We start from the raw sequence: 23,738 nt of genomic DNA, 5'->3' as shown, positions 1-23,738 counted from the left end.
CGTTTATTAACGACTCATTGGATTGAACTTCAAAACAAAATTTACGATATTTAGGAGGGTGGTTATTCAATAGGCCTACGACCAATCTGTCCGGATGTTAGGCCTACGCATATACATAGGCCTACATAGGCTAGTAGCCTCTACTAGGTTGAGGCTAAGTTCACTGTAAAGGAGGAATCAGATTTATTTAAATGCATGTTAATTAGTGATTAACTGGTTCTGACTTGCCACGATCAATCACAATTATCAATTTTATTGGCAAAAATGAAGATTTTTTGGAAAATTTCGTCTGAGCAGACAGTTTATAAGCCAGACTTCTCATTTGTGTTTTTTCATCATAAATGAAACTGGTATTTCATTAATTCCTAATGACTAAAGCCGGGCGTAGGTCGGCCTTGCGACAGCTTGTGACTCACTGCGACGCGACTCACTGCGACCGCCAGCGACGATTGTGTTGCAACGACTCATCGACCTACGCTCCCTTGCGACTGTCAGCAACACCAGTCTCAAGGAGCCGCACGTGTTCTACTTTCTGCGACGCGACACAACTGTCACTACCAACCTACGCACTCTTGTGACTGGCAGAAACAAGTCGTATCGCAACCGACTTGCACCAAAACTTGCGATGCTACGCGAGGATCGCATCGCGTCGCAAGGCTGACCTACGTCCGGTTTTAAGGTTCTGCGGAGCCCAAGTAATATCTTTTTTTGGTTCAAAAGACCTTTCGCTGGACAATTCTTTCGTCAGAACAAAGTTTATTTCGTTCGAACCAATAATATTGGGTTCGATTGAACCAATTTGGAAAATCGTTAGAACAAAGTTGAATAAACTTTTTTTGTCCAAACGAAAGGTCTTTCGTTCGAACAGAATCGTTTTAATTTGAACAGAATTTTCTTGTCAGAACGTTAAGTTTTTCGTTCAAACAAGTATATTGTAGAAAATTTTTTTTCCGAATCTAAAGTATTAAATATTTCGTTCAATCGAACAGAATTGTTTTCATTCAAACATTCGTTCGAAAAAAATTGTTTTCACTGAACCAAATTTTTTTGCCGGGACAAAAAGTTTTTCATTTCAACAATAATATAGCTTTTTATTCGAACACATTCTTTTGTCAGAATGAAGAAAGGTTTTGGTTCAAACAAAAAGCGTATTGTTCAATCAAACAGAATTGTTTTCATTCGAACAAGATTTTCTTGTCGGAACATTAAGTTTTTTGTTCGAACAGATATATTGTTCGATCGAAGCGTTTTTTGTTCCAAAGAGCAAAATTCTGGTGGAACTAAATAGTCTTTTCGTTACAATGAGTAATTTTATTCGAACAAAATAATCTTCTCATTCGAACACAAAGGTATAATCTGAACCTGGGTTTACCTTGTATCCCATATCGGTATTAACTTTCAGGTCGAAGCCCATCTTCCATGTTTCTGACCATGAATGGAACACCGCTTGTTTAGGTAGTTTTGGAAATATACTCTGTCGGGTACATTTTAAATTAGGTTGTTTTGGAAATATACTCTGTCCGGTACATTTTGAATTACTGTATTCTGTATATCATCTATCAGGAGAGCGACAAGAAGACGACTGAGGATACTACCTTGCGTGACTCTACTAGTTAGACCGATTTATTCCAAGATGAGACAGTTTCGTTGAATTCGGCCACCTGTTTTCGTTCAGAGAAATATGCTGAGCCATTCAAGCGACCCATCATTGATAACGTTACCGAATAGCTTATTTAGTAATCGCAGATGTTGGACCTTATCAAATGCTTTTTTGAAATCCATAAAGATTAATTGAGGCCTAACAGTCCATTTTCCAGAGTCAAATAACCATCTGGTTCAGTCATCCATGGTTTCAAAGTAGGCCTCATTGACTGTTTGTCAACCGTCTTTTTATAAAAATGTTTTGACAGTTGAACAGGATTCTAACTTCCCTTTGATTTTTATGGCATGTTGCGGCTGCATCAGCTTACACGCGATCGTCGACACGATATTCAGACAAGATCAAGAATATGAATGAGGATGTGCAGAAAACCCGTTATCACTGCTTTGCAGCTATATTTTTATTCGAAATCTATATCATGGTGTCCTTTTTCATTCTTACCTTTATATATGAAAAAGAAATCACCAGATCATAATTCATCAATATCTTTTCTAGATAATCTATGAAATCTATCTGGTAAGTACGTTCGGAATTCATATTTATTTCCTTTTAATCCTTCATATTCTAAATGAATTACTTATTTATCTTCATATTTAGTAGTAATTGTTTCAATATTTGTAATTAAATATTTCTTATAAATTATTAATTCTGTTAACTTTTTAAATTTATAATCTACTGATTTTACATTTGTAGTATCTCTAATTCTTTTGATGAAGTTTATATTGTTTTGTGATTGTTTACTCTCCATTTATTATACAAATCTTTCATAAAAAAATTATTATATTATATTTAAATAAATATTATATATTTTCGGTCCTATTTGTGAAGATGGTCGACGTCGGATCCGGAACAGAGCCAAGAGAGTGAGACTTAACTAACAGCTTGGAATACCAAAATTGGACTAAATTTATTTCACACACAAACGATTTATAAACATTGAGATACGAGACAGGTGGAGACATTAAAATGGTATCAAAACAAAGGTAACGAGTAGTAAACTGACAGCGAGACAAACAACAATTAACGCATTCTCAAGAAACAATGAGCTATTACACGTAGACATTTAAACATTAAAGGAATATAGAATATAGATGATATATACAACAATTATCATGGACATTTAGTGTTGTTAAATCTGTCACTCCTCAATTTTCACTATAAATAGTATTGGGGGGTCTTCCTGCAGGGATACACGCTATGGTAAAGACACTGGACCAATCAATGTACCAGAGTTCGAATCCAGTATTTATACACAATATAGTTCACCGAAATTATTTTTAATAGAAACATTTTTATTACATAGTTCCTAGGTATCAACACGTAGGTAGGAGCTACTAAGTAATATGAAACCAGATTAAGGTAACTTAGTAAAGTAAAGCAATTGATTTAAGTAGAAAAGTATAAGGCACAGGATGACTTCTGGCTGAAGAAATGTATTAATGTGAAATCATTTTTCAAACGTAACTTATAAATTTTGACCAAGTTAAGACTATCTTGGATACCGGTGCACGCTTGACTGATCAAAGAATATGTCTAATATGTTTAAGAGCCCTTCTCAAAGTGTAACCATCACGACCTTCTAAAATAGGCCAACAATTCGGGAGCTACAGGTAAAAATGACCTTATTGAGCACAAAGGTCACATTACTGCTTAAGTCTGTCTCAGCCCAGTTTGCCACAGCATTTGTTAGGCAAAGGATATCAAATGTACACATTTTAATTGGTACTGACAGCTGAAGTGGCTGGACCTCGCGCAAAGATTTAGTGAGTCAGCAAAATCAGCTGGCTGTTGCTATAGTCACGGCGAAGAGTGGTAACAAGAGCAAGAGTTACAAATGAATTCAGATTTGCTTTGCTACCTTGTTGCATTTCTGAACTCTTGAGATATCCAAGAGTGCATAACTTTTATAAATAGTTTTCATAGGTTTGCTTTGAAGTTGTCAGGGGTGTTTTGATGGACCAATTTCCTGGAATCTGTTAGATTTAGAACATACAACACAGCTGTAGGGGCAATAAGTAAAATGTAAAAATCGTCCAGTGTCTTTCATCTGTTTCCGTATATTACGAACTGATCGCTCACTTATCCCAGTCGCCTTTCCAGTTTCAATATCTACTTTTTCAACCGTTAATTTCTTGTATTTCTCGCGAAAATGGTTCCAAACTTTCAAAACTATTGTTTATGCTTAAGACCTATTCTGAGGCCCTTAAGAATGTTTTTTTCAATTCATAAGACTGAGGCCAGATGGTGTCGCATGCATCACGTAGAATAAAAACATAAAAAACACAAATGCGCAAGAATAGAATGACAACATTTTTATAACTTTTCGAAGACTGCTTATGAAGGCTCTGGTCAGTCAGAAACCTATATATGCACTCTTGGATACAGTGGCCAGACATCATGCTGTGGAGTGCGCAGTTACCATGCAGTAACCACGGGAATCAGGCAATGTTATGATAGAAAAGCTTTGATATGCCGCGGCAAACTGGACTGAGACAGACTTTATCTGTGTCTGATTGACCCAAGTTTTGTTATGCTCATGCACCATGGGGAGATGCAAACATATCTGAGAGATCAAGATAATTGATCGAAGCAATCTAAATATTTCCCTTGAAAACTTCAAAAATGTGTAAAAAGTGCTGATTTTGGCGAGCAACAATGGCTGCTAGTCGGCCATCTTGGTTCTGATCATGCAATTTTTTTGGGCAGAAAGATATATCTGGGGTAGATACATGTATAAAACTAACATGGAGACAATCCATTGAAGTGTCTTCAACACTTCCAAAAATAACTGGATTCCGTCTAGGGAGGAACGGATGGATGGACGAAAAGTGACCGCAATAGTCCCGAGCGGGCTAAAAACCATGTAATGCTGTGTACGTGACAGTGATGTATTTTTTCTGTGCTTGAAATATTTGTATAAAAACCTTACAACATTGTATACACATAGCATTAAGTTTTACCAACGTTATGCCAATCTAAATTAATGAATTTTTTCAAATCAAATCAAAACTTTATTGACCCGTTATGAATTTACATATTTTTGACTTGCAATAATTTGTTATCGTCTTTTGGCAGTTGTTCTATTTGGTGTGAATTCAGTTGCTGATATTCTAACTTGGAATTTTGGCAAACAGCTTTTGCAGCAATGCACCTTCCACGGTATGCTTTCAAATCGCATGCAGACAGTAATAGGTCAGTTGTAAATGATCCAGGTAAACTCTTTAATAACTGTGATACCTGAAACAATAAACAAGAGATCAACTAGAATTACGCCTCGCGGCCTAACCCCCCCACCCGCAATACTCTCCCCCCACTTAGTAGGAATTTAAGTCAACCATAGATAAACCTGTCTTTACTCTCACATCAAGATTCATTATATACCATTTACACTTCGTTGTCTTTAATGATCTTAAGCGCTCAGGTTCACAAAAAGACCAAATATGTGTTATAATATTGGTTGTAGAACAAGAGCCCAAGGGCCCGAAGGTGCTCTATGGACAGACTGTCACATTCGCTTTTCATGATGCAATCTATGGGTTATATTTCTCTCCCCCTCTTAATATCATTTACACATGTAACAGCACTAACATAGACAGGGAGATAGATGACAGGAACAAACACCCCAGAGCAATCTTTTCCATTCTACATATAAATTTCGAATGCAGAATAAAATCAAATTAGATTTGGTATTATCTTTTTTAATATAGTAAAATTGACTTGGATTTGACATTTTGTGCACAATAAATTTGATAGAATTTGCAATTCGAGCACATGGCTTATTTGCGTATCAAGGTCGACTATATGATTTGAGAAAGCGCCTGACCCTTGCAAAATTTTCAAATATGAATTTTCAGTAGTGCAAATAAAAATTCCTCCCAAAACCAAATCAATTTATGATGTAACAGAAATTGATCTTGAAATGCAATTCTTAATCTTGAAATAAAGGACCAATGGTCCAGTGGCAAGCCAAAATTAGTGTGAAGTAAAAAATTTGCCATGTATAGGCTACTAGTACGCAAAATTCACTTCATTGAAAATTTAAAAAGAAAAAATATACACTATCAAAAGCGATAACTGACTTTTTAATGACAATGAAATTTTTGAAAAATTGATTTTTGGAATTTTTGTCTCAACAAATTAATATTCATAATTCTAGTACACGCACATTCATAGAATGACATATAAAACAACTGTGACCCGGCAAAGCGAGAGCCTGGGTATCATCAAAGGTTTTTTATTATCAAATGGCCCAATTAGGACAGAAGCTCCCAAGTCTATGCAAATTTGAGGCCAGTGCCGGTTACTGACACAATAAAGTTTATCGACTGACATGGTTTTTAGCGGCAGCAGGGCTGCCAACAGTGGGGCTGTCTATTTCAATGGCTTTGCACCAAAATAAAATGCTATCAGTGAAATTTCGCTAATCTGTTGTTCAAACAGCTGAAAGGAGTTTAATTTCAAACACACATTTTCATCTTTAACTTGCGGTCCTTTAAATCTTCGAACAAAAGTTTTGCCCGAAGTCGATAACGTCGATTAATTAGCCATTTTTATGCAATTTTCAAAATTAGCAAAAATAGCAGTCTTTTCGCCACGAGTGGTTTTTATCCTGTAACATGTGCATGTCATAACATGTACATGTGCTACAGGTCGACACACATGTGATCAATGAACAGGTGTCTAACGGGCCCATTGGAAGAAAACATTGGTTAGGTTGGCCCAGACATGACTACTTATGGTAAAATGGCACTAACTCCACACGTAAAATTGAAAAAAATTCGTCGATTGAGGAAATATTTTGGCGGCCTATTTTCTCCACGTAGGAACCTCCGTGGAGTGTGTTAGAGAAGCTGTTAGAGAAAGCCTCTGCCAAGTAAGCGCCCGGGCTGAATATCTTTTAATGTGCACTGATTGGCTAAATAAACAAAATGTGTTGAAATCTAAAAAGGGCAGTGAATCTGGATAATTGTTCAATTTTTGATAATAAATTGTCTAAAACTTCATTTTAATTTCATACACAGTGTATGTTACACGTAAATGAAATCATTCAGCATCAGCGGTTTATGTTGTACGGAGCATGTCTAGCTATTTGAGTCACTGGGGAAAACCCACTGTCACTTTTATATCCATGATTAGTCGAGCAGCTGTGTGTGATTATTACATGCGTATAATGCTGAGATGGCTTTATTTGACAAATTTTCAGTTTACTTGGTTAAACGATAAAAGTTTACTTTCTTAACTATTTATTGCACGGACCCCCTGAAGGTCGAGCTACGTTTCCATACCTCAGAATTAGGTAGGTGGGTTATGTATTATGGCGGATTTCCCAGTTCATAACGTGACGTCACCTAGGTGCTTTGTGATGGGTTCGAATCCCACAAGACCTATCACTTTTTATTGCCAATACAACATTTTATCATAACATTTCATCCACATCTGTTTCTGTTATGTTATTGCGAGTCTCAATGTTATAATAATTTCTTTTTATCGAAAAAGATAAATGCCTGTTTTCTAGAAATTCCTTCCCTCAAAATGGATTTAATTATGCTCCATAAGATTCCTTACGAATATTGATTGTGCTTCATAGATTCATTATTAAAGTCATACAACAATTTTGATACAAAACTTTATTTTGTCTTTCAAATTAGACAAGGTTTACTGCATCAATTATAAAGAATTATTTAATTACTCTCACCTAAAGCCTCTTTAATTAGCCTATTTGCCCCGTGGAGCATGGACTTTCTCATGAAATAAATATTGGAGGCGAAGGGAAATGTAATGAAAAATTTCAAAAAGAATTTAAAATTGGAAGAACAAGATTTTCTTATTATTTGATATCAACATAAACCTCTGAAGAACTGCAGAAAGGAGTGGGAATTATAATTCATTTGCATCGAGACCAATAAACGTTACTAATTAGATTAGATTAAGACGGGCATAACAAAAAAATCTTTTTCGTTGAAAATCATGAAATTAATGAATTTTGTAGAATTCTGTCTGTGGAATCAGTAACAACACAATCTTCTGAACGTTGCCAGGCTGGACTTTTCCTAACGCGAGCACTAGTTCTTTGACGAATGACAGGCTCCTCGTTTGACTCGACAGTATCCACTGATGCATTACTTGAAGCCTCTGCTGCTGCTTCAGCTATTGTACCAACTCCATCAGTAACATCAAGATCTCGAATCTCCACTCGAATATTCTAGTCTGGTGAAGATGTAACTTTTGCTACAGCATCTTGAAAATTCAGTAACATCAAGATCTCGAATCTCCACTCGAATATTCTAGTCTGGTGAAGATGTAACTTTTGCTACAGCATCTTGAAAATTCAGTAACATCAAGATCTCGAATCTCCACTCGAATATTCTAGTCTAGTGAAGATGTAACTTTTGCTACAGCATATTGAAAATTCATGATCGCTGTAGATTCACTGCTCAGATCGGCTGCATCCGGAGGAACATCCTCTCGAAAAGGAACAGCTCTATCATCACTGGCCCTTCGCAACACCCGTACAACTAGCAACTCTTCCTCACAATCTTCATATTCACTGTCCTCTTTCTGCGTATCGTGTAGTCCTTTTACTGGTAATCGTCTTGCCTTGAAGGTTCTAGGAGAAGGAAAAGGATTTCTACGAACCGTTGGAGTTGACCTCAGTTCACTATCCTCCCGGAATGGAGCAGCTAATGGAAAGAGCTTGTAACGGTGTAAGATTCTCTCTTTACCGGTTCCATCCAACCGTCATATTCTGAAGACAGGAACATCCTCCGACATCTTCTGCTCAACGCAGAACGAATCCGATTCCCACTTGTCAGCTAACTTATGTCTTTCTTTGAATTTTACGCCCTTTCTTGCATAACTGATCTGTTGCTAACCTCCAGGAATCGTCTAGAAGTTCTTCCAGCTGCTTGATGTAGGTGGTGGTACTGGCCTCTGTCTCAGGTTGATTTCATCCGTATTGCAGACCAACTGATAAGAGTGGGTCTTCGTCCGAACATAAGGTGGAAAGGTTCATACCCTGTGGATTCTAGGGGATGCAATTATAGGCGTATACCAGCGGGTTGATATATTCGCGCCATTTATTCTTCTTCTCTGGAGGGGAGACTTGATAAGAGGCGGATCAGAGTTTGATTAAAACGTTCCACAGCACCGTTCTCAGCTGGATGATAAGGAGTAGTTTGAGTCTATTTCATCCCCGTAAGCTGGCATAATTCCTTAATGACTCTACTCTCGAATGCAGGTCCCTGATCCGAGCGCAACTGGGTTGGTGCTCCAAACTTCGTCTCAATCTCCTTGAAGAGAATTCTTGCGGTTGTTTTCGCACTCTCATTCCTGGTAGGTACTGCCCAAGAAAACTTTGTAAAATGGTCTGTGAGGACAAGTACCTTTTCATACCAGGAAGACGGTTCTAACGTAAGGTAGTCCATACACAGTACAGACACAACGCTTACAGCTTTTGACAGCCTCAACCGACGACCGCATCCCTGGCCAATAGCTCCTTGCCAGTAACATTGCTAGGGTCTTGTCCCATCCAGGATGGCCCATGTCATCGTGTATGGATCAGAGAACTGTTTGTTTTTCCAAAACAGGCTGCCATACCTTGTATTCGACACTGTTGCTGCTGGGCATCTTCCAATGCAGGACACCCTCACATAGTACGAACGATTTGAATGTTCTACTCACGGCGTACTTGGCTGGGCACAAGGGTCTTAACTTTCGTCTCTCCTGAATACAACTTATCACACGATTGATTACTGGGTCCAAACGCAGAAGTTGCTTCACGTGGTTAGTTCCGGCTTCAAACGTCCATGGCTCAGTCGGGACCACTCTGTGTACATGGCACACCGCTTGAAACACCTCTGATGTGAGTTAACTTAACCGGCTACGGGACAAAGCATCAGCATCGGTGTTCCTGGTTCCACTAAGATACTCCAGGTCAATGTTGTACACAGACAGAGCCCGTAACCATCGTGTTCAACTGCACCGAGTTTAGCATTCTTCAAACGTAGTATGTACCGTAAAAACCGGCGTATAAGTCGAGTTTTTAACCCTTGATTTTACCACTAAATTATTGACCTCGACTTATACGCCAAGTTCAGTTTTCTACGAAGTATTTTCAGGTCACAAGAAATATTGATTCTACCAGACAAAAAAGACAGTGTTCATCTTCTTACTGCTATAATAGTTTGAATAATTATTCATGATAAATAAAGTTATTTAATGAAAAAAACTTCTTTCATTTTGACACAGCTTCATTTAAAACGATGTATTCATATATGCGCGCTCATAGCAGCGCTTAATACATTAGGCTATATATAGCGTGTGACTCACACTACTGTATCACTGTATGGTAGTGTATTATACCGGAGTGTGTGTAACAGTCTATTGATTAACACACAGCAGCAATCAGGCTGACGCGTGGCGGCGTGCGTGAAGGCACACATCGTTATCAAAACAAACTATTCAATACAATGATACTAGTAATTATTCGTCTAAGAGAAGGGACTCGACTCACAAGCCGGATATATGTTAAAATCATGAAATGTAGGTCTAAAAATCGACCTCGACTTATACACCGCGTAGACTTATACGCCGGTTTTTACGGTAAGCTTACGTATGTAAGCGGGTTGTTGTCAGTCTTTACAAGTACCGTGTTCCCAAACAGATAATCGATAATCGGCAAAAACTAGTACCGGCGCCGTTATCAGGGCTTCCTTCAAGGCCGTGAACTTATCCTGTTCCTGTCTTACCTCAGTTGATCATCGTTCTCCTTTCTGCTGTCTAATGTTTCCCCTTTCCGACTGAAACACTAGTAAGCAGCTTGGTCAGAGGAGCAGCGATTCGCGCATAGTTCCGAATATAACGACCAATAGTAACCTGAAAAACCGAGGAACTTCCGAGCATCCGTCACTGTAGCTGGCACCAGCCAATCCTTAACTGCGGTCAACTTCGACGGGTCATGCCCGAGGTAGATGATCCTCTAAAAAATTCACACTTCGAGGGCTTCAAAATTTCAACCGGCTTCGGCTAGTCTCCTGAAACGCGTTGAAGTCTCGCCATATGCTTTTCAAAAAATAATCCAAATATGTACTCTGAATTTAATGAAAAACATCCTTCAATCCCACATTGCAGGATGTTAATTGTACATCGGTGCTGTAATGTTTTCAAAATTTTATACAGAGCCCATTAGGGGAGGATCGGATAAAATTTCTTTTGTGTAGGAAATTATAATGATTGAGAAAGAGAAAACTGAATTTTTCATGTATTTTATGTACTCTTATTGTATTGTACAAAACCGCTAAATAATATTGCCTATCACAATCCGAAATATAGCTGATTCTGCAAAATTTGAATTAATCTTCTCCGGCTCAATCGGCATTTCCGACGAGCTCGCAGACATTTTATCAGCTAATAATATAAAGAGAATCCCACAATTATAAGGGAAATATTAAGTCCGTTATATATTAATAATGTTTCCTTGAGCCGTAGTTTATTCGACGCTTTGACTATCCTAATATAGTACTTTTCGGTAAAGTTCTTCATCCGCTGCCAGTGACGTCATATACATGGATGATGTCATTCTATAGACACGCCTTGATGGCATAGTGACACCGTATTATTCTGAGGTATGGAAACGTAGCCCGACACCCCCCCCCCTAAACATGTGTTTCCATCCCCCTTAACCTCTTTGCTACCATAGGTAATGTAACGCCCCTCACCAGAGCATTTTCCCATATTTTGACATATTTTCGTGTTTTTATTTAGATCTCAGAAAATAATAATTATCACCCCTACAGACCATATATATTTGTAAAGCTAAGGTCATCAGCTATTAGATGGTATTGTTTAAAATCAAAACGATTAAATCAGAAATTGATCACCAATAATTATTGATCGATTTTTTTAACGATTTGTGAATCGATCAATGGATTTTGATCAAATAACTTGTAATGATCCATTTCCAGCATGTTTTTTGTATTCTTATCGTGTAGTGATTGACTGTCTACTAAATTTGGGCCAGGATGACATTTTATAAAAGAAACAGCTAAAAATACAGACAAAAAAACTCATGCACGTGCCTCCTTGTTTCGCGCGCAAAGTGGTGCATGTTGTCACTCAAGATAGTGTAATTAAATTGAAGCAGACGATCATTTAGTACGTCTATACACCAGCGGCTTAGTGACTCACCACACCAGCATTGTAGTAAATGAATATATTTGCGACGTAAATATACGTCGCGCATGGTGAGAGGTCATTATTTGCGACGTAAATATGCGTCACGCATGGTAGCGAAGAGGTTAATATAATTCCTATCTTTCTGAAATTTCTGCAAAAAGTCATGGAAATGATCTAATAAAGACCTTGATGGCAGATTCAGACGGGAACACAACAAGCACATGGGCGTGCTCCTGTCGCAATATATTTTCCTATGCCGTTTTGAACAATACAACGGCAATATTTTTCAGGGCACATTTTTTCCACCAGCAACTAATAAGACAGCTATATGTCTCAGTACCTAGAAATTGTATAAAATTGGACTGAAATTTCATATTTTTAAACCCTTGTTTTGTCTGCATGGATACTTGCCCTTTTTCATGTTCATGGATCCGTGGATCCGTTCATAGATATGCCCTTCAAAAACATAGATATGCCTTCGTTTAAAAAACACGGAAAAATTTGAAATAAAGTATTAATGGCTACCTAGCAGCCGCAAGCACCGAGAGGTGCGAAGCCCCTATAGAGGCGTGCGGGAGCCCCCCCAAGAAAATTTTGAAAATTCAAGGAGTTTTGGTGCATCTGAGTCCCATTTTCCAATGACAAAATATGACTGCTGCCACGCGGTTGATCGTTCGTTGTTGAGTACACGAAAAGGATGGCTCCGACGATATCCAAACCACTAGACCATGTTCATACTTAAATGAACTTGTCAATAAAAGAGAGTCGTAAGAGGAGCCCCTATCTATAACTTTCAAATCTATCACTCAAGCCAAGCGTATTGTGCCTGAAGTAAAACAATGACTACTTTTATTGAGCACGTAGGTTATGTTTTGTTGGATGAATTGAAGCGTGTGACCGCAGATTCTATATATAGATTTCCCGTGCAGCGCTTTTGCATGTATATATATTATTGATCTGTACAGTGGTTCTAGACAATGTTGTAAAAAAAGATTTCAGAGATCGTAGCGGGGTCTTATGAGACGCTTTTACGGTCTGTTCTTTTCAACCTTTCCCCAAGATCCTAACCCCCCTATCATTTTCTCAACGGATCTACATCGATCTCAAGAATGATAAAAATGGACCTCCAACCACGGAAATCCGCGGATCCGTGGAAGATTTTCATCCCTGCTTCTAGCATATATAAAATATGAAATTGATTGATGGACAGGTCATTAATGATTGAAGCTACCGTGTCAAGCCCCATGGGGCTCTTGTTAATAATTTCATGCAATCAAATGTCCCCATTTTGACAATATTAGAAAGCAGTATATCAAACTTTACATACGGCATTCATAAGTTTTTAAATATATGCAACTCCTCAACACTAACAAAAAGTCTGAAATTTTCAAATTTGGCAAATTTTGTTTTTTGAGTTTTAAGCGCCTGACAATACTACAATAGATGTCTTCTGTATTTTGTATAGGGGGAGCTGACGAGTTGTATTTTGTATAGGGGGAGCTGACGGGTGGTGTCAGCCAAAGTATATCTGGAAATTTCATGTTTGTTTTTTCTTTCTGGAATTAAGGGCCATTGCAGGCCTATTGCAGGCCTATTCCATATACTGTAAGTAATGAGACGAGTAGTACTGTATGGGTTAACTATTTACTTGACGCACGAGCTTTCGCTTCTAATGAATAGAAGCTTCATCAGGTGAATGAATCAATTGATCATTCACCTGATGAAGCTTCTATTCATTAGAAGCGAAAGCTTGTGCATCAAATGAATAGTTAACCTATACAGTACTCCTCGTCTCGTTACTTATTTTAAACCTGGTTAACACGGCTACTCTACGAATATCCATATACTGTGTAATTGTGAATTATGTATGACGATCAAGTAATAATAACAAAAGCCCCAAGGGGCACTATGGCCGGCCTGTCAGCTTTCCATAAAATAGCAAATGATGCATTCTGTTGGTTAAATTTTTCCAAATACACTCCCAGCTCAATAGACTAGTCAATCCCAGACAAATAACTTACACAATTCAATCGTGCTTTCATAAGTAGGACAGACAGCGACTGGAGCTGGGAGGAACAAATACCTCAGATAAATCTTTTTCCTTGGTCTTAGTGATTTGAATGCGGAATAGAATTGAATTTTCTGAAATTTGCTCAATAAAACAAAATTGAATTAGATTTGCTGTTTAAGCTTGTTCAATAAAGTAAAATTGAATTTCCCAGACTTTGCACAAATGTCAATGATATTTTCTGTAGTGCAAATAAAAATATTCGTCCCAAAAACCAAATCAACTAAAGATTTCACAGAAATGGATACTGAAATACAATTTTAGATCTTAAAATCAAACCCGGAAGTAAAACAGTAGACGATACCACGGGTTCACGTGAACACCTGCTGATCTCTAAGCCAATCATAGAGGAGTCTTTGCTTTCTGATTGGCTTTTTAAAACAGATATTTTTGTGAGTTTTGAGAATGGATAAAGCTTCAATGAATGATTTGTATGAATATATGCTCAGTTGCACAGTCAAAGTGCTACAGTGAACACTTGCCTTATTATACAAACCCGCCACATATATCGATTACTTATTCCCCTACTGCTAGCGAGAAAGAGCCAATTTTCCATTGAAAACATCGAAATCAATAAAGGACCATGGGTCCAGTAGGATCAACTGAGTACATTTTGGTTTCGAGCCAAAAATCGATTTGTTCTTGGATTTGCAATAACGTATAAACAGCTGATAAAGATGAAATCATGATGCACTTTGTAGCAAGCATGTTCAGCTTTGATGATATACATGGTAATTGGTTTTCCCTATGAGTCACAGGAACATAGCAGAGCACAGTTTTGATAATGTCAGTGGGAAAGCCCTCCTAGAGGGATTTCCAAGTGATGCCCTTGTGAAGGGCTTTCCCTGCGATGTCATGAAACTAGGTCAAGCATTGATTAGTAGAATGAGGGAAAAATTCATTGAAATTTTGCACATTCTCTCCCAGCACATCCAAATTGCTTAGAGCTGATGGACGAAACTTGCCATATCAATTCCACCACCTATTTCCCTCCTAATGACAAAATATCAGCTGTTTATATCCAGTGGTTACAATTTGTGCCACCAAAAGCTAACAGAAAGTTACTCTCAGAACCATCATATAAGGATCAACACAGTTGATCCTAACAAGAGGTCCATGGGACTTATACCTTCATGACGCAGTAGAAGTAGAATCATTCAGTATTCAAAGTTTTACAGAAAGATTTACATTGTACAGTTGATCCTAACAAGAGGCCCATGGGCCTTGTACCTTCATGACGCAGTAGAAGTAGAATCATTCAGTATTCAAAGTTTTACAGAAAGATTTACATTGTGTAGTGTTTATGTATTGATGTACGTTTCGTTCCGTGTGTTATTCAAGTTTGTCAGTTACATTCGACCGGAAGAGGTTTTAAGGAGAATAAAGCATGGCTGATCCTTAATTCTATGTGTTGACTTGGTGTATGGTTTAATCCGGTCTGATCAAGGCGAAATACAACAATTTTGGCGACGAGTTAAATCAATCGGGAAAGAAGAAAGTACGAACTGCAAGTTAAATCTGAAATGGCGCTCATTCCTGTTGAATTGGCGCCGCTGCAGCCATTTGATTGCCATGGTGAGTCGGCCAGTGCTGGTTCTCGCTGGAAAAGATGGCGCTCTGCCATACAATATTTTGTCGTAGCGAAAGGTGTTTTCAATAATGAACAGAAAAAAGCCTTATTGCTCCATTGTGCCGGTATGGACGTCCAGGTTGTTTTCAGAACTTTGCCAGAAGTTCCTGCATTACCGCTAACCCAGCAAGAGGGCGTTGAAGACGATTGTTACCAGAAGGCTTTGCGTGCATTACATATTTACTTTGCACCAAAAAATGAATATTTCCTATGAACGACACGTCTTCAGACAGCTAAAACAGAAACAGGATGAAACCGTTGATACTTCCGTAACGAGACTGAGGCGACAGGCCCAGAATTGCGAGTTTGGTGATGTCTGCGATGAGCAGATCCGCGATCAAGTCATTGACTGTTGTGTCTCAACGGTGCTTCGGGGGAAAGCTCTTCAAAGAGGTCAAGGGCAAGCCCCCTTAACGTTGAATCAGTTGCTCTAATTAGCCAGGAGTCTCGAAGCAGTGGACCATCATCCCGCCAGATGGAAGGAAAAGTAGCTGTTGGCGAAGTTAATCGGATTCGTATGCATGGCAACAGATCGGAGATAGGTGAGAAACCTAGACGTGATACCGGACAAGCAAGGGGGTCAGAAACATAAATGTTTTCGCTGTGGTCGTGAAGGGCACGAGTCGAAAGATCCAATCTGTCCAGCTAGGGACAAAACTTGTAATATGTGTCACCTGAAAGGACATTTCGCTGTGAACTAAAAACTAAAAAAAAAATCACAGAAAGATTTCCGTGTAAAAACTGGTAAATCGGCAAAAGTGAACCAGGTCCATGAGGAAACCGATGATTATGCTTTTTCCGTGATTCATGGTTGCGATAACCTAGAGAGTGGAACACTACACGTAAACATTGGAGGAGTTATGATAAAAATGCTCATTGACTCGGGTTCCACAACAAATATAATCGGCAGAGAAACGTGGCGTTATTTAAAGAAGCAGCGTGTAGTATGTGTTTCCGAAAAAACAACAAAACTACTGTATCCGTATGGATCAAAAGATCCTCTCACGACAATGGGAACATTTTCGGCTGACGTTCAAATTGGTAGGAGGAAAATAAACACCAATTTTACCGTAGTTAATCTAATTGGTCGTTCCTTGCTCGGAAAGGAGACAGCCGAAAAATTATGAGTGCTCAAAGTAGGCACCGTAGCTTCAGAGTAGGACGTCAATCAAGTGAAGATGTCAGCGGACATCGACGAAATGAAGAAACGTTTTCCCTCCGTGTTCCAAAGGATTGGGAAATTAAAAGATTACCAGGCGTCGATTCTATAGATACTTCGGTTGAGCCAGTTGCGCAACCTACGCATCGTATTCCGTTCAGTATGCGAGATAAACTAGAGGTGAAAATTAATGAACTTCTACGCGACGATATTATTGAGCCAGTCGAGGGTCCTACCCCCTGGGTAAGCCCCATTGTTATCATTCCGAAAAAGAACAGCGATATACGCCTATGTGTCGACATGAGGCAGGCTAATAAGGCTGTAGTTCGCGAAAGGCACCCTATTCCGACAGTGGATGAACTTTTGGAGCGTATGAATGGATGTACAGTTTTCAGTAAGTTGGATTTAAAATCAGGGTTTCATCAAATTGAGTTGGATGAACCATCACGCGTAATTACAACATTTTCGACACAACTTGGACTGTTTCGTTATAAACGCTTGATGTTCGGAATAAGCTCCGCTCCGGAGAAATTTCAGAGGGTAGTTCAGCAGTTTGTTGCTACGTGCGAAGGTTGTGAGAATATCTCCGATGATTTGATCGTCCACCGTCAAGGTCAAGAACAACACGATCGTAGGTTGATGTTCGTTCTTCTAAAATTGGAGGAAAAGGGACTTACAGTAAATGACAAGTGTCTATTTAGATTGCCCGAATTGGAGTTTATGGGGCATTTATTTTGGAGACACAGGATTTCCCCAACCGAAGAACGTGTACAGGCCATTAGACAGGCTCGCAGACCAGAATCAGTTCAAGAAGTTCAAAGCTTCTTGGGTCTCGTGAACTTTTGTCACCGTTTCATTCCGAATCTTGCAACACGCGCTGAACCATTACGTAGGTTAACACGTCAGGATGAAAAGTTCAAGTGGCGTGACGAACAGGGAGAGTGGTTCAATGATCTTAAAGACGCACTAAGTAATACCGATACTTTAGCCTATTTTCAAAGAGGTGCTGACACTGAAATAATTGTGGACGTTAGCCCGGTCGGTTTGGGAGCCATATTGGTTCAAATCCAAGATAGCGTGAAACGCGTAATAGCATATGCTAGTCGCAGTCTGACTCGTGAATGCAGATATTCGCAGACTGAAAAAGAGGCTCTCGGAAATGTGTAGGCGTGCGAACGTTTCCATGCCTACCTTTACGGGACTCATTTTACTATTGCTACAGATCACAAGCCTCTGGTGTTTATTTACTTCGAGAGGTCAAAACCGTCTGCCCGTATAGAGCGTTGGGTGTTGCGTTTACAACAATTTGATTTTGCCGTTCGACATATCCCTGGAAAACAGATGACTGCGGATGCGCTGTCGAGGTTACTGGATAGGCCGAAGGAATGCGAAGCGGAAGATAGCGAAACTGAGGATTTTGTGCGTTTTATCGCTCAAGAGGCGACACCGCATGCGTTAAAAATCCGTGAAATTGAACGAGAATCTGCTGTAGATGAAAAACTGTGCGTTGTTCGAAATTGTGTTCAATCTGGGGATTGGAGAAACTGCCCCTCGGATTTAAAATCAGTGAGAAATGAACTGTGCGTCGTAGGAAAGTTACTTTTACGTGGATGGCGATTAGTCGTACCCGAGACTTTGCATAAGCAAGAAGTCGATTTGGCCCACGAGAGACACCAAGGCTTGGTCAAAACGAAAGAAAGGTTGAGGTCTAAGGTGTGGTGGCCAGGGCTTGACAGAGACGCCAAATCGTGTTGCCGTTCCTGTCAGGGGTGTCAACTTGTGAGCTAGCCATCACACCCGAGCCGTTAAAACGAATCGAATTGCCCACAGCCGCGTGGCAAGATACTGCCGCTGATTTACTGGGTCCGATGCCCGGAGGTGAAGATGTACTAGCGGTTGTAGATTATTTTAGTAGATATTTCGAAGTTGCAATAATGACCGAAATAATGTCCGAGAAGGTTATCAAAGAGCTGGAAGAAATGTTTGCCGTATTTGGGCTTCCGCTCTTGTTGAAAACCGATAATGGGAGACAGTTTGTCTCCAAGGAATTCGAATCGTTTTTGCACATAAACAGAATCGAACATCGTTTAAGCACTCCGTTGTGGCCACAGGCCAACGGTGAATTTGAAAGGCAAAATCGTTCCATGTTGAAAGCAAAGCGTATTGCACAGGCCAAAAGGAAAGACTGGAAGCGTGAATTGTATAAGTTCTTGTTGGCGTACAGAACGACTGCACACTCAATCACCTGTGCTACGCCAGCGAGACTTATGTTCGGTCGTGAAATTCGATCGAAACTGCCTCAATATACTGATGAAAAACGTCAAAGAGAACTCGCAGTTCGTGATCGAGATGTGGAATTGAAACAGAAAGGAAAAGATTACGCTGATATCCGCAGAAATGCGCGCACTAACGACATGTCAGTCGGTGACGTGGTTTTGATGAAAGGTCCGAAACAAAACAAACTTTCAACGAAATTTGTCGAGAAACCATTCAGAGTTGTTGATAAGACTGGTAGTGAAGTTACCGTCGATTCGTTAGATGGAAACCGTTATAAGCGTAACACTGGGCATCTTCGTAAATTCGTAGAACCCACTGTTCCGCTAGAACAGTATCAGGATACGACAAAACAGCCGGAGCCAGATATTGAACTGGATAATGTACCGGATCCGTTCGTTGACGTTGAATTGGAAATCGACTCAAATTCTAACGGTAACAAAGACTCAGTGCCGCAAGAGTCTACTCCGCCAAGGCGCTCTGGTAGAGTTAAGTTTGTTCCCGAACGTTTCAAAGATTACGAACTGAATTTCTGTAGTGGTTAATTATTCAAATGGACCTAGATCTTAAAAGGGCAAAATAACTCCTGGTCTAGGGCCAGAGTCTCTGGGTAGTCTACCCCATTGATTCGTGCAAGGTTTTTGATTTGTTATTCGTGTTTACTCTGAACTCATTTGGTGTTAATCTTTCTTGACGTGTACTAAAATTTATGTTCATTTCCTTAGGTAAACATTTTTTTGGGAATTTTAGTCACCTTGAAGGATTTGTTTAAAGTACTAGGAGATTTAGTTGTTGAATTTTGTGTTTCAGTCTTTTGGAAAGGATTCTTATAATTCTTTGAACTAATATAACATTAATATGTTTCACTCCAATCTTAAAAGTTTGATAGGGCAGTTTTTATCTAGAAGGGGAGGGATTGTAGTGTTTATGTATTGATGTACGTTTTGTTCTGTGTGTTATTCAAGTTTGTCAGTTACATTCGACCAGAAGAGGTTTTAAGGAGAATAAAGCATGGCTGATCCGTAATTCTATGTGTTGACTTGGTGTATGGTTTAATCCGGTCTGATCAAGGCGAAATACGACACATTGTAACGATGCAACAAGTGTTAAAATAAATGAAGAAATCCCAACGTTCGAATTTGAAATTATGCGATCAAATTTATTATTACGAAACCACAACGTTTCGGCTGTTGACTAACAGCCATCATCAGGTGGAATGACCAGAAAAACAAGTAACAAAGCATATAAACTCAAAGGATCTAAAATAGAAGCAGTGTGTCAAAACTAAAGATAAACAGACCAAGCAATAAACCATCAAGGGGTACCATGGAAACCACAGCAATTCTAAACAGTTCAGAGTAAAATCAAATTATGTAACTATGTGAAGTGGACCGAAGAGGGTGGCGATAACAGAGTGACACATAGTGACATCAACCCAAATCTAATAAAGAGTTCGAATTCTGAAAGTCAAATTGGTGATTGGTTGTAAAGACATGATATGATATGATATGATCTATTTTGTGTTGTTTAATACGCTGACTGAGATTACGTCCCGTTTCGCCGATGTACATCATACTAATGTTTTAACCAAAAATAAACACAACAGTGAGCTAATTGAGTCCGGGGTCTATAAGATACCATGTAAAGACTGTAATATGATGTAAATCGGCGAAACGGGACGTTATCTCAGTCAGCGTATTAAAGAACACAAACTAGATATCCGCAACCAAAAGCCTGAGAGTGGAATAGCGAATCATGTCTTTACAACCAATCACCAATTTGACTTTCAGAATTCGAAACTTATTTATCCTTGTAAAGATATTCATAAGAGACACATAGTGGAATCAGCCCTTATATGTAAACTTTCGAAATCCAATTTATCTACTAATTTAAATACTGGTTTTTCTCCACATAACCAATTATTATCCAGACACACCAACTCTTTATTAGACTATCTAAATATTTGTGGCTCATTTTCGAATGCCCATTTACGCCATAACCAGGACTTATTGGAATGTTTAAAAAATGTTATTCCTGGGCATGATAAATTTATATCTTTTGATGTTGCTAGCTTATTCACTAATGTTCCTTTAGAACCTACTTTGGACTTTCTTAGGAGAAAGTTACCTACTTTAGATTTTCATTTTGATATACTGGTTGATTGTCTTTTGGATTTAATTGAACTTTGTACAAAAAACTTATATTTTCAATTTGGTTCTAACTTTTTTGAACAGATTTTTGGTATGGCTATGGGGAATCCACTTTCCCCTGTTCTTGCTGGTTTATTTTTGAAACATGTCGAAAGTGAAATTCTTCCTCTTTACAATGAAAGTAGACCCAAAATTTGGCGACGTTACGTTGATGATATTCTTTGTTTAGTTTCCCCCGATTTTAATGTGAATGGATTCTTACATTATTTGAACTCCTTATATCCTACTTTGAATTTCACTTTTGAGTGGGAATAAAATAAATGCATCCCGTTTCTCGATGTACTCATTCATAATTTCAAAACAAATTTGAAATTCTCTGTATATAGAAAACAGACTAACGCTGAAGCTTATCTTCATTTTTTCTCATTTACTCCTTTGAACATCAAAATTGGAATAGCCCAAGGATTATTTCTTCGAGCTCTACGTATTTGTGATCAAATGTTTTTAGATAAAGAAATCAAACATATAAGAACTGCTCTCAAGAAACTAGCCTATCCAGACAAAATTTTGAACAAAGCTTATTTCAAAGCCCGAATTTCTCACTTTGGACATAACGACCTGACCACAAAACGCAGAGCTCAAAAGAATATTATAATCCCGTATTCACCTACTTTGGAACGCTTTAAATCCACATTAAGCACCATCGACACTAGATTAGTCTTTCAGTATAATAACAAACTCACTAATGTTTTAACCAAAAATAAACCCAACAGTGAGCTAATTGAGTCCGGGGTCTATAAGATACCATGTAAAGACTGTAATATGATGTACATCGGCGAAACGGGACGTAATCTCAGTCAGCGTATTAAAGAACACAAAATAGATATCCGCAACCAAAAGCCTGAGAGTGGAATAGCGAATCATGTCTTTACAACCAATCACCAATTTGACTTTCAGAATTCGAAACTTATTTATCCATGTAAAGATATTCATAAGAGACACATAGTGGAATCAGCCCTTATATGTAAACTTTCGAAATCCAATTTATCTACTAATTTAAATACTGGTTTTTTTCCACATAACCAATTATTATCCAGACACATCAACTCTTTATTAGATTTGGGTTGATGTCACTATGTGTCACTCTGTTATCGCCACCCTCTTCGGTCCACTTCACATAGTTACATAATTTGATTTTACTCTGAACTGTTTAGAATTGCTGTGGTTTCCATGGTACCCCTTGATGGTTTATTGCTTGGTCTGTTTATCTTTAGTTTTGACACACTGCTTCTATTTTAGATCCTGTGAGTTTATATGCTTTGTTAGTTGTTTTTCTGGTCATTCCACCTGATGATGGCTGTTAGTCAACAGCCGAAACGTTGTGGTTTCGTAATAATAAATTTGATCGTATAATTTCAAATTCAAAGTGTGGGATTTCTTCATTTATCTACAGTTTACACGGATTATAGTGTTTATTCGACAACTAAAGTGTTAAAATAGTTAAGATGGTATAGGCTATGTGGCGATATTGTTCATTTTCTGTTCATATATACTAACATGAAAAGACGAGCCCATTTAAGCTGCCCCAAACATCACACTTCATGAAAAAATGCATATCCAAGATGTATGGCAACTCTGGCGGCCACACTTGACCTCAATTTTCAAAAAGGGGTAGACATTTCACCTACCAAAATTCTTACACTAAGTATCATGAAAATGCATCAAGAATTGCAGGCCGTTTCGTGCAAAAATTCAAGATGGCTGCCCTGGTGGCCATATTTGAAAGCCGATGACCTCCATATGCAAATGGCTTGGATAGCTTACCTACCCTGATCATCACACCAAATTCTGCAGAAATCCATCAAGAATTGCGGGCTGCATCGTGCAAACAAGAAATTCAAGAACCAATGACCTTTTTTAATTCCATACACATCTGAGGGCCTGGCTTAGGCCTATGCAATAGGAGTCAATTAAGATTCTTTTAAGACTTTTAAGTCAATTAAGACTTTTTGAAAAACCAGCATAGATGCCTATTCAAATCACATGTAATTAAAAAATTCAGTGTTTCTCAGTTTGTTGTCCCTGATTGCCTCGCACGTGGTTTATATTATTGTTTACATTGAACGTCTTCAACAGCTGATACAGCCGCACCGGCGCCTGTCAATCATCTTAATTGATTCATATACTAAAATGCTCACTATGAAAAAACTATGCGGTGAATCAACCCGGAATTTTTCACCAGTATATCAGACACTAGGTATCTTTCTTTAAAGGTTTATTTGTTGTATGCCATTAACAATCAGTTATAAAATACTTTATTCATAACTTTGAAGCGGCGCGCCAGCGGCGCACGCTCAAGCAAGGTCAGTCACATAGGCCATATGACATGAAACAGACAATGATTTTCCCGGTTAAGAGCGTCTCTCACCATATTAAATAGAGGGACTGTAATGGACCATTCGTTGACACTAACCTTTAATAAACTTTGTATGGATACAATCAGGATAATTCCACCAATTAAGCAGCACTATAGTTCAAATAAATTGCCCATGGGCAAATTGTGGTTTACCGTGAAAGTTGGAGGTTGTTTGGAGTAAGGGCATTGCTTGAAAAATCTTTTTAAT

General features: G+C 38.6%; 1 protein-coding gene across 2 annotated transcripts in view; it reads right to left on the bottom strand.

Moving 5' to 3' along the window:
- Positions 1-2,566: 2,566 nt before the first annotated feature.
- The window catches only part of LOC141909388 (mediator of RNA polymerase II transcription subunit 24-like), a 123,700-nt gene continuing 102,528 nt past the window's right edge, over positions 2,567-23,738 (bottom strand). Inside the window, exon 21 of one of the 2 annotated variants that reach the window (XM_074799842.1) lies at positions 2,567-4,897. In XM_074799842.1, the coding sequence (XP_074655943.1) occupies positions 4,691-4,897 (207 nt within the window). In that variant the 3' untranslated portion in view covers positions 2,567-4,690. The remainder of the gene's footprint in view (positions 4,898-23,738) is intronic. The other variant, XM_074799843.1, reaches the window with a different exon arrangement.

Source organism: Tubulanus polymorphus, chromosome 7, assembly GCF_964204645.1.
Source record: "Tubulanus polymorphus chromosome 7, tnTubPoly1.2, whole genome shotgun sequence".
Lineage (NCBI taxonomy): Eukaryota > Metazoa > Nemertea > Palaeonemertea > Tubulaniformes > Tubulanidae > Tubulanus > Tubulanus polymorphus.
Note: the sequence above shows the minus strand (reverse complement) of the source record. Positions and strands in the feature narration are given on the sequence as shown.